At 41.0% G+C, this 15,578-nt stretch overlaps 1 protein-coding gene across 1 annotated transcript in view; it reads right to left on the bottom strand.

The window, feature by feature from the left end:
* Positions 1-15,578, bottom strand: part of arid5b (AT-rich interaction domain 5B) — a 60,641-nt gene that overhangs the window by 36,963 nt on the left and 8,100 nt on the right. The window contains exon 4 of the mRNA XM_067244381.1: positions 2,497-2,727. Coding sequence (XP_067100482.1) covers positions 2,497-2,727 — 231 coding nt within the window. The remainder of the gene's footprint in view (positions 1-2,496; positions 2,728-15,578) is intronic.

The raw sequence follows: 15,578 nt of genomic DNA, 5'->3' as shown, positions 1-15,578 counted from the left end.
CACACACTGGCAGGCACACACGCAGAAACACGCATGCACACGCACAACACCTCGCCTCGCCAGTCTGACAGGGAATAGAGAGTATTTTGTTTGTAAAACATTAAAGATGAGGAAAAAACTGTTATGCTAATTGTGGTGGTTTGTTCGGAATAGTTTTTTCATATCTTTGACAAGTATGCAAATACAGAACAACCCAAGGCCAGGAGAACCAACATAAAAATCACATAAATACTGAATAGAGAACATCTGTCTTCCAAAGAGCATTTTGCACTGTGTAATACTATACAAACGAGCAACTGAAAGGCAAATATGCTTTCAATAGCTGATGACAAAGGATACTATAAAACCACTCCAGAACATCAAACACATCATCCGTGCCTTCAATCTAGCCATAGGGAAATGCAAATAGTTCATTGTTATACCGTTCAAGAGTATTACACATTCTCATATCTGTCCTACCACAGTCACAGAGCAGTGCCAGCTCAGAAGTAATGTATATGTCGGTTACACATTGTAGCCTAAGGGCACATACAGAAAGTCAGCAACTAACATTTGTTGCATCAAACGTCCAATTTTGTTCAATAATTCATCATCACAGCCTGTATCTCTCTTAAAAGAGATACCTGTATCTCTCTTAAAAGAGATACCTGTATCTCTCTTAAAAGAGATACAGGTGTGTGTGTGTGAGAGAGAGAGTTTGGCCATCGCAGATTGACCAATAAAAGGTGGATGTGTAGATAAAATGTTTTAGCACTCTTGTTTTTCCAAATAGAAAACACATTGACACAGAGTTGGGTGGATGGCAGTGTTTTGGCAGCAGTAAGATGTTTTCTATTTCAGGGGAAAACCAGACTCTTGGATGATTAGGAGAAGTCCAGGAACTGCTTAGAATAAGTCAAAACAGAGCGATGGCAAAGCCACAAGCACTCATAATGCTTTTTTCCATAAATACGTAGACTTCCTTCTTTTCTTCAGTCTTCAGTAACATTAGAGATTTCCCCAAGAAAAAACTGTCATGTTTTAGCCTTGCCAAAGGAGTATAGAAACTCTGTAGCTAGCTCGCCGCAGAGAATATCTGGCAAAGTTTAATGACCACACTAGATGGCAAAGATTTTACGCCAAGTAGCCATCATACCGAGCATGAAAGCATCTTGCGATATTTCTCTCCTATTCTCTCATCTGTCTCTGATACGTTCCAAAAGAAAAGAAAAAAAAACATTCCAAATTAAATAGTCTCTTTTGTAATAAATTCCACGTGTTTCAAATCTCTTACATGCGCAATGACTTCATGGGGTTGGGATCACGGGCTTCAATACGGACCACTCCAGGAGTAACTTAAACAACAGTCCTCCGTCAGATTCCCTTTGCGTCCTCCTGCCAAAACACACTCGCTCTCTTAAACCTCAGGAAGGACCGGCAATCAGGATGGCTAACATGCACATGTCTGTCACTGCTGCTTACATCTCCAGCTAAAACTAGAACAAAAGTAAACAGGGCCAGAGAGACCACTCCTGAGATCACTTACACCATCTGAAGAGGTTTTCCATTTGGTGTCCACTTTGTAAAGTCATTTCTTTATTTGGTTTGGCTAATTCTGATCTCCCGCAGTCACCGGACCGAGATGCACAGCTGCTGCTGTGAGAATGAGGTATTCCTTCCTTTGACCTGTTCAATATCGCCGGCTGTGATTTTGATATTGCTTCCCTATCTAAAAAACACAGCCAACATGTCCAACATGCCAGGCACAATCTTTTACGTTGAATAAGAAAGAGAGAGAGAGACCATCACAGTGTGATCTTTCTGGGTTTAGGGGTTGAAGGTTGCAGCACGCAATATGTAATTATAGATTGTCTATGCTTTAAAACTACAGTAGAACAGATGGCTCAGAAATTGCAAGACTAAGGGGTCATCTGTTTTTCCATTTTTTGCCTTTACAGAGAAAACACCCATGTAACTATAACATCCTTATCAGCCACTTTCATCCCTATTAGACATATTTATACAATTAGAAGCCATGCCCTCTTTGTTTTAAGTCTTGCCAATGATTTGACCCTTATATTCAAAACCATTGACCTATCTTTGACTGCTGACCACATTGAGGATGAGACATCGACTGAACTATCTCCACACTCCTACCTCCCTGCCTCCCTCCCTCTCTCTCTATTGCTGCTTCCTGTGGAGGCGAGCAGGAGAGCTGACAGTATACCTTGACAACCGGCCAGAACGCCCATCTCAATTACCCCAGCAATAATCAAACCTCATCAAAGTCACTTCCCAGCACCGCTCACATTCAGCGAGGTGGGACAACCGCACCAGCCCTGCACCACAATGGCAGTGGATATGAACGCCAGCCTCCTGTCACTGAGAAATCCTGGAAGTCACTGAAATGAGTCCCTGGGTATATATAGAGGACCCCCAGCCGAATCCACAGTTTAACTTATGTCTGCACAGAAAGGAGGAAAGGAGGGGGGAGAGGGAATTATTCTGGTTACTTACCGAACTCATCACAGACACTCTCGTTGTCCAGCAGTGTGGGATGTTCAAAGGTATCCCTGCAGTACAAAATGTGCGTGTTGCTGGTGAGCGAGGCGATGCCTCCCAGCGCCAGAACCACCTGCTGGGTCAGCAGCGACGGAGGACGTTCCCGGAGCCGGGCCAGGACCGAGCGGTACCGGCAGTACTGGGGGTAGCTCAGGACCACAGCTCGCTTCTGGTCTCCTTCCTCACCTGCACACACAGACACAGAATATTAGGTATGGACACATCACAGACACACAGAGATACTTAGACACTTTTTTTCATGCATGTGGAACACGTGGGGAGGTGTTTTTGGTCCCACAAAGAGCTCATGTCTCCATAGTGACAAAGTGAATCATTTTCAATTGAATCATCATGCCATTCATCCCTAAGCTGCTAATATAAGAAGTACAGTACATACCCGTCACTGCAGTATCGGACTACAGATCTGGGCAGTGTTTGGTTTTATTGAAGACATTAACATGACAGTTCTCAGTTTGGATTGGCCACATAAAAGTGTCTGTCCGGGCATCAAGCCACATCAGCCAGCCTCAGAGAGGCCCAGAACACCAGGCTTCTTCTGCCTGCTGTCTCCAACCCAGACCCTGCTAGGTTGCTGCTATCTAGACCCAGCCAGCTCACCCTGGGCTCACATTGGCCACAGGTGGATCCGTTACATGAGATCACTGTGTCAGGCCTACAGGACGAGAGCAGAGAGGCCAAATGTGGAGCTCAATCTTTCTCTCATTCTTTCTCTCCCTCTCTCTCTCTTTAACACACTTCTCTCTCTCTCTCTCTCTCTCTCTCTCTCTCTCTCTCTCTCTCTCTCTCTCTATCTATCTTTCTCTCCCTCTCTCTTTCTCTGTCATATATGTAATATAAAATAGGTTAGGTATAAAACTGGTTAGAGGAGCTGCCAGTGAGATATAACCTCCTCTTCACGCAGTCACTCGAAGATGACATCTGGCTGTCGTTGCACTTTGTGGAGCGTTATCAAATTCAACACAGACCATATTCCGGATGTCTAAAAGGAACAGAAAATGCAATTTTTTTATGGAACTCAACTGTGATCCGAAATCCACCCCCTCACAGTCCAACCTTTAAACTGTCAACCTCTCAACCTCTCAACAGCACTTCTAAAAGTGCATACAAACTAACACTGGCCAGCCAGACAACTCGCCAAAGCATTGATTGAGTAGCATTTGGACATGCCAGAGTAGGTGTCCATTCAGCAAGGATTCCTCAACACTTTGTGGTCCACCACATGGTACACACTGGAGAGCAACAGGCATTGGTTCCATTCAACACAACCCCCCCATCCCTATTTACTTCTGGTCAACAATACATTCCCTCTCTCTGACTTTCTTTCTCTCTTAGACTCTGCCTCTATCCCTCCCCTCTGCCTCCCTACCTTTTCCTTGTTAGCAATTAGTGCAGTTGAGATTAGTTTCAAAACGACCGTGTTTTTATGGGCCTCTCCAGGACCAGCTAATCTCACTGGGAAACTGTGTACAATTTAATGACTAGATTTAACCCTGAGGGAAAGAGAACGAGCAAAGGCCAGAGAGGACTGGGGAATAAAGGGACAGGGGACATAACTGACCCCACCCCCACCCCTCCTTACATAGTCACTTTGTTAATAAAATCTAACCTTCTCTTAAGACAGGAATTCTTATCTATGCAATTTAATTGGTAGGGCGCGCACTGTCATTAGAGCGCACTGAAAATCACATTATGCAATTTCCCTTTAATACCCTTGACAAGCAGCCTTTGTCAGGAGAGGAGAAGAAGAAAAAGAATGGGGGTGGGGTGGGTGGTGGTGGGTGGGGGGACAGGTGGGCACTGATTGGTTGCAAAATCAAGCCTGAAATCATGCAGAGCCCACTGTGTGCTATCAGATGTGGGTGAGTGGACCCCGCTTCTTAACTGTGTCAGCTCTCCTCTGTCATGTGGCTTAAGAGCCCTGCTAAATGTCAACCGCTCCACTATGGGAATATATTTACATAACACTCCTCTCTCCACTCATACCTACCACCTGATAAAGTGGACCAATTAAATTGCAGCCAAAGAACGAGAATGTAGGAAGGGGGATTAATTATTCATGTAAGTGTTATTTTCAGTTTGATGATAAAATCTGCTTTATGGTTTGTACCATTGATCAAAGTGCTGGTTTGTGTGCTAGTTTGACCTACAGCTGGAACCTACTATGTATTTGTTTTGGAGTGGGGTGATAAGATCGAAAATATGAGTGGAGGAGTTCTTTATTTCACAATGGAACAAAATGTCATTGTGAAACATAATGAACGAAGGGAAGAGATAAAAGAAGAGAGAAAAAGAAAACAATGCATGACTAATTACAGCCTGCCAAGCTCTTATTCTGGCAACCTTGGAGAGGGGAGTTTCAACAGGTTTTATAATTAAGACCATGAATGAGAAGATGTGACTGCTGAGTGGTTAAGACAAGTACCTCTGGTAAATGAACATGATAGGCTAGTCAATGAGACAATGTTCCTTTAATACCACACAAATGTCACTCTGGGCCATGGATAATATTTAAAATGATTATGTATTATCTCATCTTATAATATAACTGATGTCATCCTGAACATTGCAGCATGTTGCTTTAAAGCACATTCCAGCTCTACCCCACCCTCTGAAAAAGCTATTGGCCAATATAAGCCAGTAAATGATTGAGTCAGAAGGACAAACACGACTAAATAACCACCTGCCTGTTCAAAACGCTGTGATGTCAGTGCATACTGTATTACAAACACAGTGGCATCAGATTATAATTGTAAACATGGTCATATAGCAGGATGTCTAACATTCTAAATATGTAGAACTACAGGGAATCTGAAATAATACATTACTATACAATACTATAATATACTATACAATACTATGCTGCAATCTAAAGTATGGATTAGTATAGCACCGCATTTTACATAAATGTAATCTTCTCAGTGTGCAATGGTTGTAGCAAAAAGGAAACAGATGCAAAAAGGAAACAGATGCTGCTATTCACACTGGACCATTTATTCAGTCACAAGGGGGAAAATATTTCAGTTTGATGCATTTCGTTCTTGATAAAACCAGGACAGATTGCATTTGATTGCGGTGACCAATGCAGTTTTTTTTTAATGGTAATCAAGTTATGTCAAAAGCAGGGCACATTTTCTCCGCTCCCTTGCATAATGATTTCTTGGTAAACTGAGACCAGTGAATAACACTGGGTTGATAATTAGCTCAGCCATCTAAATATTCACTTTGTGAACTGTAAACATCCCCGGAATACCACCGTTTAGCTTTATAACCTTCCCTCGGCTGTCCATTGATTTCTGCTTAACAATGATCAAGGACCGGTACACCTACAAATGTCCCTAGTAAAACATTAACAAAAGAAATTGCTGAATTACATTCTATGTGCAAAGAGCAGTTTCATGTTTTACAGTTATTGATTTAATGATTGTGCTGTTGCCACTTGACTTAGATGCTATCTTCAAACAGATCCCCAGGTCCCTAAAAGTGTGACACTGCTACCATAACTACACAAAATGTGGATTGGTTTCCATTTTAAAAAAACAACCGCCGGAAAAATAATATTGTGCACAAAATGTAAAATGGATTCCAATCTGCAGTAACTGCCTGTCTCTGTTTCATTGAGGATATGTAAATCTTTTCATATTCAAATGAGGCTCTAATAGGAGCTATCTATCTACCACTGCTTCAGTTTCAGCAGCCAGAGGACTACTGTCGGTCTGGGGAGCCCAAGAATGTCCCTCTTCATTAAAACACAGACACATGCACACACATATAATCCATTCAAGACCACCACCAGTCCTGACGACTGCCTCCCTCATAGAACGTTAAGGACACTTAGAAGCATATCATATTTTCACCAAACCAACAGGAAAAATCTTATTGAAACATGCTGCCTGGAAAAATACTGGCACAAGTTATGTCTTGAATCTTTGCTGCTCTAACCATTACACAAGAACTAAACCCTCAAATGACTGCTCAGTTAATGTGGAGTGATTGCATTAAGGATGCCAAGAGAAACATTTGAAGACATAAAGCTTCATATATCACCATTCATTGGGCCATAGACAATTAAGGGCGGGGCCCCTATTCTCCATTTCTCCTCACACCTCCCTAACATTGCTCTTTATTTGATTCCATTTTGTCAGGACCCAGATCGCCCCAGAGCCACATTTTCCAGAATATACCCCTGGTGTCAATGTAAAACACTTTGTGGGTGATTTATGATCACCTGGTGGTATTTTATTACTGTAGGCATTATTCTCTACCTCCCTCCCACTATTTCACTATTTCACTCACTCTCTCTCTCTCTCTCTCTCTCTCTCTCTCTCTCTCTCTCTCTCTCTCTCTCTCTCTCTCTCTCTCACCTTCCCTCCCTCCCTTCCTCCCTCTATAGTCCATCTCTGTGTCTCTACCTCCCTCCCTCCCTCTAAAGTCCTCCATCTCTGTGTATCTACCTCTCTCTCCCTTCCCATCTCTCTTTCCATCCCCCTCTTCTGCTCTTACTCCCTCCCAAGCCTGGCTCTACAGAGAGTAAGGTCCCTAGCAACAACACTAGGTTGCCAAAAAATAAATCTTTTCATTTCTCCAGCGGGCAGTGATCCAGGTTAAGTCCAATGTGTCATATATTGATTGTCCTTGATTGTAAAGTTAGCATTTAAAGTAATAGCTGCTTGTAACATGATTATACGTTTTGTTATTACAGGCAAATTTGTTCTTCTCTTTGGCCTGGGGACATTGATACTGGGAACTGAACACATTAGTACAAAACACAAAAAACATCTGATATTTAACTGAATAACAAATGAGCTCTACTAAAATTGGCTCGGATGATAAATATCTCTAAAGGAAAATCATAATTGTTTTGAGTGGATCAAAGAGAGTGGGGAACTGAGCCACAAATGAGATTAGAATGAGTCGACTACAATCTGTCGAGGAGAGTTATCAGTATGGAACATGTCTGTTTGTTTGCCTTTCTTGCATCAGATGAAATACATTATAGAATCTCTGGTGCTCAAAGGTGACAGGCAAAGTCAGAGAGCAGATAAATCAATAAAGTGATCATCAAAAATTGGGTTGATCCTTTTTTTAATGAAGGCAAAATGATATTGATGATTCAGATGGAGACCTTTGCCGGCCAACTTTGATGCACATGAAGAAGGTAGCTGTATGGCCCGTCTCTACCCGGTCAAAGATGTTGCTCAAAAGTTAATAAATCAGCATAGAAAACGCGTTCCTAAATGAAAGATCTTATTCAACACATTCACTGCCTCCAATTCAGATATGGGCCCCTTTGATTCGAACTACAGAACAAAACAGGGGACTTTGTACTCTAGAAAATGCATCTTTCATGAGACACAACAAGCCCATTTATGCCCGGGCATGAAACAGAAACAAAGGCTCATACGACGAGGATGTGTGTGCTATGGGAGCTGGATGTATTTTTGATCAGGTCTGCACAAAGAGATCTTCTACGAGCTCTGAATTTATGACGGCATTACATTCAACATAATCACTCAAACCAACATAGAAGTTGATATTAAAAGGGAAATGTATCCATGGGACATTTTAAAGATCAGCCATAGAATCAACGCCAAGATTGAGCTAGAAAAGCATGCCCCATTAGAGGGATGTTGCATTCGGCACACTGTTTAAGCAAAATAGGACATATTGTACAAATCAGGCTGGCGCTACACAACATGGCATGACAAGATACCGAGGATGATATTTTCCTCTGCTACATAGCATCAAGCATCTCTCTCTCTCCACAGAAAGTACTCAATGTCCTTGTCCTATTTCCTTTGATTTAATTGCATTTTTAAAAGCTTTGGTATCTTCGCTGCACGTTCATTATACACAGAGGACACAAACACACACGCACGAGTGCAGGCTCATACACACACATCTACACACGCATATATACACACATATCTACACACACATCTACACACACATATACACAGACATATACACGCACACACACGCACACACACATACTGTAAAGGTAAGATCTGAATAAAGATCTGCTTAATATCCAACCCCTGTCCCTTGTGGGAGGGATGTATCAATTTTTCCTACTTTTTAATGAGCAATTTAAATATGTATTAACTTAGAACGCAGGTGTCAAACAAACAGCAGAAAGATAGATCACGTCCACATGCAACGCCAAAGCGATTAACTTCATCTTGTTTGGTTAAAATGGAAATCATATTCTAACAAGCATACTCAAAACAATAGTTGCTCTCTTTTATAGTACACGAGTGGGTGAAATAATTACAATTTCCACAAGAACAGGAAGAGGCAGAGGGAGAATAATGGCGTTCACTCAATGAAACCAATTAAGCAGCATCTAAAATGTGACACAATAGAGGGATTAGATGCAAGCTTGGATAAGGACATGGTATGCTATCAATGCACTATTGTGCTTATTTCTTTACATGCTGTCCTTCTCTGTTCTTATGTTACAAGACAAGAGCTTTTCATGACTGTCCTAATAATAAATCATTCATAATTCCTATAGGGCCTGTCACAGCAGACATGCTGAGTAAAGAATCTCACTCCGCCTGCTTCGAAACAATGCCACTTCCCTATGTACCCTTTGAGAAATTAGAAACACAAACAAGAAACGAGAAGAAATCCTGAAGTTACATATTTCCCTTTGTGTAGAATGATCAAAACCTTAGTCACGGAACACAATACAGAGAAAGAATCCTACATGTTTAAGCCCGTTCTTTCCTGAAAAGAAATACAATCTCTCAGGATGTGCTTGGGGAAGCATGGAGGTAAATATAACCTGTTATAAAAACAATAATAGTATTGTATAACATTATCCATAGTGGCTAGATGAGTTAATCTGTAAATAATGTCAGGATCTGAACTTGGTGTTTAACCTCTCCCCTCAGAGCTGCTATTGATCATCTGCAATGCTAACTGGTCCCATACCTGTGGATCCCTAATGGCTACAGACTGACCCTCCACTCAGAAGGATGTCATTGTGACAACTGCTTTCACTGGACGCCATCTTATTAGTCAGATATACACAGGAAATAATCACTTTATTCATGACTCAAATATATAATTAGTCCTATTTCTACCAAACGACTTGCAAACTAATGACTATTTTCAGCTCAACATCTTAATGAGCCCCGTAGTGACACACAGAATCATACACTGTAGTAAGTCGATTTAGTATTTTAAAATAGACGTCAATTTCTTGAATTTTGTTTTTACATTTGACATGCTGTGAGGGTCTAAGGCATTTTATGATATTTGTATGCAATGTATATAGAGACATCTTGCTTCACATGTTACTGTAAAATATGCTAAATGCAATAGTGTGTCAAGATATTTTCCAAAGCACTGTGACAACAATGCCTAATGTGTTACCATTAACCAAATGTTGCCTACGCATATTTGGTTGTGAATGTAAACACAACCAAATAAAACATATCTGCATAAAACTAAATGACAACATGATAATTAGTCGATTTAGGGTTAGTTAGTTAGTGGTTAGTTAGTGTTTTGTGACTAAAAACATTAAAACAACCAATTTCAGCAGAAAGTTATATACTACTACATGTTTCTAAGGCCTTTAGGAATGATCTCCAGTGATGAGATTCAAGTCAAACAGCAATGTTTCCCTATTCCTGGGTAGTCAACTGAATAGTGGACTGTACACTGTTGCTCTTCTGGATATCTGGATTAGGCAGCAGCAACTGAGATGAATTTGATTAGTGAATAATTAAAGACTCATGCACGCAATATATTCCTCCTGCACAAAAAGTTCTACCTACAAGACTAAATGAAATAGATTAAACTGTGGCACAGTGAGTGCCAATAAAAACCCAGAGCCAAAGGAAGGAATAATAATAAGACCTTGACTGTGTAAGTTGTTCCAAGATGTTTAATATTTTAAAAGGAAGCCTTTCAGTAGTGTTGCGACAGAGTTCCAGCTTGTGTGTGACATGATTGGCTGACGATAATAGCATATTAGTCAACTAGACTAGATGGGGCTTGGCACTGGCTCACCATGAAAAAGCCAGCATTGTGTTCCTGTTCTGAAAGCCCCAGTGAGAGCCCTCAGGTTAAAATTAACAATTCCACAATGGCTGCCTACTGGGTAAGGGAGAGTGGGGGGGTGACATACTTCTCAAAGAGACAGCAAACTGCATTAACATTCTTTTTTTTCTTTTTTTTAAGGCATTTGTCTGAAAAACTTGTCAAATCTAATGAAGCCAAACAGATTAATGATATTTTTGGTTGGTGTGGGTAAGTAGCTAAGTAAGTAAGTACCGTAAGTACTATGTTTTATAGATACCAGGGCTTCTGGCTGTTTAGTGGGGCTATTTTATGTTACAGGAGAAGTCACATTAATAACCTGAGTGTTGTTTCAGTCTTGGTAATGGACAGACAATAAAACTATTCATTTCCTCCAAAGGTCAGGTTCTGGAGGCATGTGTATTGTTGGAGTGTCTAGCAGCAGCACTACTATTATCCCAGAGAGCATGCTGTGCAGGGGCCAGCACAGGGAACCAGGGAGCACGGAAACCCAATAAAGCTACAAAAACAAATACGTTTGGACTTGAAACCAATCACTGATTACACCATGCCTCATGCTTTTTCTTCTTTCTTATATTTTTCTTTCTTTCATTCTCTTTCTTTCTTTCTCTTTCTTTCTCTTGCTTTCTTTCTTTCTTTCCTTTTTTCCTTTAGCCCCACCCCTCTCTTCATGCTCATGAAAACTGTTCCATCATTATTAGCAAACCAACTGCCTCTTTTTTTTCTCTCCCTTTATTTTCCACTCCAGATCACAATACAATACACATCACAGATTTGTTTTAATGGCTGGCTGCAGTCCATAGTTTAGTCATGAGGGGAGTAACTAAAGTTATGGTCGGATCAGAGTGTTGTAATAGACAATAAGCCTTGTTAACGTCTCAAACAGCCCTGCCAATAATCAAAACATCAAATGACTATGAAACAGAGTGAGAGAACTAGAGAGAGAGAGAACGAGAGGAGCTGTAATAGAACACTACACCACTAAACACCAACACTGAGGCTGCTGACAAAAGCTGGAGAAGAAAAGTTTAGCCTAAATAAAACACTCATTTAATTACTGGGGAATGTTTGGGCCATTAAATTAGATTTTTTTTTCTGAAGGGGGGTGGGGCAGAGAAATATCATTCAGCTGCTTGTTTTCTCTTGACTGAGTGGGAGCAGCCAAGGATTTCTCTATATAGGCTAAAGAACTAGGCCTGCCTTGCCTGCAACTATATTAAGTGACACGTAAGTTTGAGCAAGCGAGTGTATAAGTGAGACCAAGAGGGCCCAGCACAAGTAAATAAATAATGATGTAGCTTGTATAGAAATACAGTATATAGTTGAAAAGCTATTTCACATATCAGTCTTTGTAACTGGTTCCTCAAATATAGGGCACAATTTCCTCTCCAAAAGCACCAACCGGCAACAAGATTTGAATGTAGCAGAATAAATTACTGTTGGTTGTAAACTGCTCACTCACTCACTCACTCACTGCTGCGGCAGTCAGCAAAATAATCTGGCATGCAATATTCAAGATGTGAGAGAAGGGGAATGGCACAGTAAATCCTTCTTAGTATAAATCCTTTAACTTGCCATCTATCTATCTGTTTATCTGTCCATCATGAACTGCATCTAAGTATATGCAGTATATCTATCTATAGTAATGTGTTTTAGTTTACGCTTTCATCCAAAGCAATGTATGAAGGGAGATTTAAATCTATCTATCCACGTTTTTTGGTAAAACCATAACTTTGAACTCATTTTAAATAAGCATACACCTGTCAAACAAAACCCTATCCGTCAGATGAAAGATGAAGCATAATAGAGAAAATGCCTTCACTCTTTTTAACTTGGTGTAAAACATGGCCATCTAATATGGAATATACAGTAGAAAGTGTCTGTTGTGAGAAGCCATAGGGCTCTGCTTCACACAGGTTCTGGTGTACAGTAGCTTGCTATCCTGTAATTGTACGGTCCCTTGTACATCACCCACACAGTGGAAAACAAGCCAGCAGTGGTTATATCATCTTCTCCCTCCAGGTGCCCATTTAAAGGAGCATAAAGGAGAGTTTTACTGGTATCTTAAGGACAGGATTGAGCTTTTTCTCACACTTTGTTTAAGTGAGCACTCAGTAAGCTTATAACAAGCCCATCCAGAGGAGTAGCAGTAACAGCAGAGAGCTTTTGAGTGAAACAGCTCAACATAACTAAAACTATACGCATGAACCCCCACATGCACACGCACGCACGAACACCCACGTACTCAGGCTCATTCTATACACTGGATTGGGTGTGGTTTTTACAGCCCAGTTACAGGACCATAAAAAAGCTTTTGTTAAAGGAAATCCATACAATATCATCCTACTATCACTGCCAAATCAACACGTTAAAGATGGTTCATGTTTCAACTCATCCATCAGATTGTTAAGAGTGTCCAGGAGCTTATGTACAGTGCAACGAGTCGTCTCAGCGGAGCCGCTTCTACTCGTTAGACTTGACCTGACCTTAAACACGTACTTGTTACATGGATGATGAGCTGCATGGATTACAGGCTGCATAGAGCTCTGTTTCCAACACCTGCCAGAGTAATGAGAGGAAAAAAATCTTTGGTGACAAAAGTCAAACATTCTGACTTTATCTAACAAGGAAGATGTGAAAAGTCATTACAATTTAGACATATATAAGAATGGTCCAGCTGTCCTCCAAGTTGTTGCTGTGTACGACTGTAATTGCTTTCCAAATTGCCAACCTGTCATATGATATCATTTTCAAATGGCACTCCTCAAGTACCCAGTGGAGAGGATGAGGGAACAACCTACCAATCACTTCACACAAACGCCATTCAGGAATTACATTTATTGGATTAAATCAGCTTTAACATGAGATTCATTTCGCTGAAACCCTGAATTCACTGACGCCAGTTTATTCCATTATAATGGAATAAACTGGCGTCAGTATATATATACTCTTGCAGCCAAAAGGACACAAGTGTCTACGCAAAGCCCAAGAGGGAAGCCCTGTGATCTTAAGATGACATCAGGTCATCCCAGCAGTGTTAGCTTATCACCAGAGAGCTCCCCTGTGAGACATACTTTTACTATATATTAGCAATAGTAGTACCCAGTAATTCTAAACCACCTTCAACACATCTTTTTATCTGTGGATATTCAGGTGACAACCACAAATGGTTGTACAAGTTACCATTTCTGTATGCACATTAGTTACAACACCAGTCCAGAGGTGAGCAGCTCATATCCATGGAGGTATGCTAATATCTCTACCAGCGATCCCTCTGCTTAGTGACCCACTGCTAATACCCCAGAATCCTCTGAGCTGTCCTCCTGTCCAACTCCCCTGAGATACGGCTTAAAATACAACCCCCTCTCCCTGCAACCTCCCTCCCTCCCTCCCTCCCTCCCTTGCTTCTCCCCCCTCCTCTCTTCACTGCTCAAACTGCTGGGCTAGGTAGGGCTCTTAAAACCTAATTATGTTCCAGGGGCCACCTGACAGAAGATGAGAGACTACAAGAAGATTAGCAGAGATCTATTGTCAGTTTCTCTTGTCGTAGGAAAATGGTTTTACAAAACCTGATAAAGAGCGTCAACAATGCCTAAGCAAATGACCTATTCAGATAATCCTAATTGACAGAATATATTTTCATTCTTATGACAGTCTTTTCTAACAAGTAAACATTGCACTTTGTCTCTTGGCAGTAATCCATGTGTTTGATTGGTGTGCTGAGAATTCCTTCCTTTCCTTTATTATAAAACACACACAGCCATTTTCCCCAGGTGAACAACTGCTGTTTCTTTCGGCTGTTTCAATTACCAGAGTCTTCCTCTCTGCTTCAGCGTTATGGTTCTGATCTTGTGTTCGCAAATCAAAGCAATTTCCATATCAAATTCAGACAGTGCCATTTTTATTTGGCCAGAGAACATGGTGATTGGTTGAGTCAGAGTCACAGCGGGTGGAGAAGAGCCATTACTTTACCTCCTGATTCAGTTTAGAGACCTACAAATCACCATTTATATTAAATATCAAATGTATTGAAACTGAAAACAAATGCCAGTTATACGAGTTTCTAGGCATACATATACTCTTCTTCAGAAGTTCAAGCCAGCTTTATCCACAGAACAAAGTTGACCGCTCTTAATTTATGTGCCTGTGTCAATTAATGGCCCATTTCCGTAATGCTGTGTTTTAAAGGTCTTCTCTAGGACACTTAAAGACTTTGGCTTAATGAATGCTCCCTCTCTTTCTTTGGACAACAAAGAGAGACCATTTAAACGGGACAGAGAGAGAGAAGAGAGAGAGAGAGAGAGAGAGAGAGAGAGAGAGAGAGAGAGAGAGAGACAGGGAGAGAGAAGAAAAACAGAAAAAGGGAGGATGGCCTCTGGTCGTTTGCCAGGAGATTCTGCTTACCAGGGTATCTGGAGGCACTTTGAGTAACTGCCGTACCCATTTTCAGTGCACAAACAAGCTAATACAGTCATTAAAAAGCAAGCTATTAACATTACAAAAAATACCTACAGACACACAATACACAAAAATAATATGGTTACAAGGTTAAGCCGCTACACATAAATCAGACTCCCTTTTTTCCGCCACAAGCCTGCTGGCTTATTGATTCCCATCGCTGGCTGTAGCCTCATGTAAGCTTTCAGTGACAAAGCATCCATTATTGATCCGCCTATCTAATCTCTACATAGGAATCTAATACATCAGGCCATTGAAGCATTCAAGGGCAATTTAACATTCGCCTATGTGAGACTCAGACAAAGCCTTATGCAAATTCCCAGAACTGTGGGAGTCAGGAGATCCATCGCGGCATAATTAGAGACACCACAAAAGGAATTTAATATACAGCTATAAAGCCCTGGCATGGCCTTTAGGCTTGCCTCACCAGCGGGTGAAAATAATACTTTCTCAAGTAGTCATATTTCAACATACAGTGGAAGAAATGCTCATAGAAAGAGACAGGC

This window comes from Osmerus mordax, chromosome 10 (assembly GCF_038355195.1).
Source record: "Osmerus mordax isolate fOsmMor3 chromosome 10, fOsmMor3.pri, whole genome shotgun sequence".
NCBI lineage: Eukaryota > Metazoa > Chordata > Actinopteri > Osmeriformes > Osmeridae > Osmerus > Osmerus mordax.
Note: the sequence above shows the minus strand (reverse complement) of the source record. Positions and strands in the feature narration are given on the sequence as shown.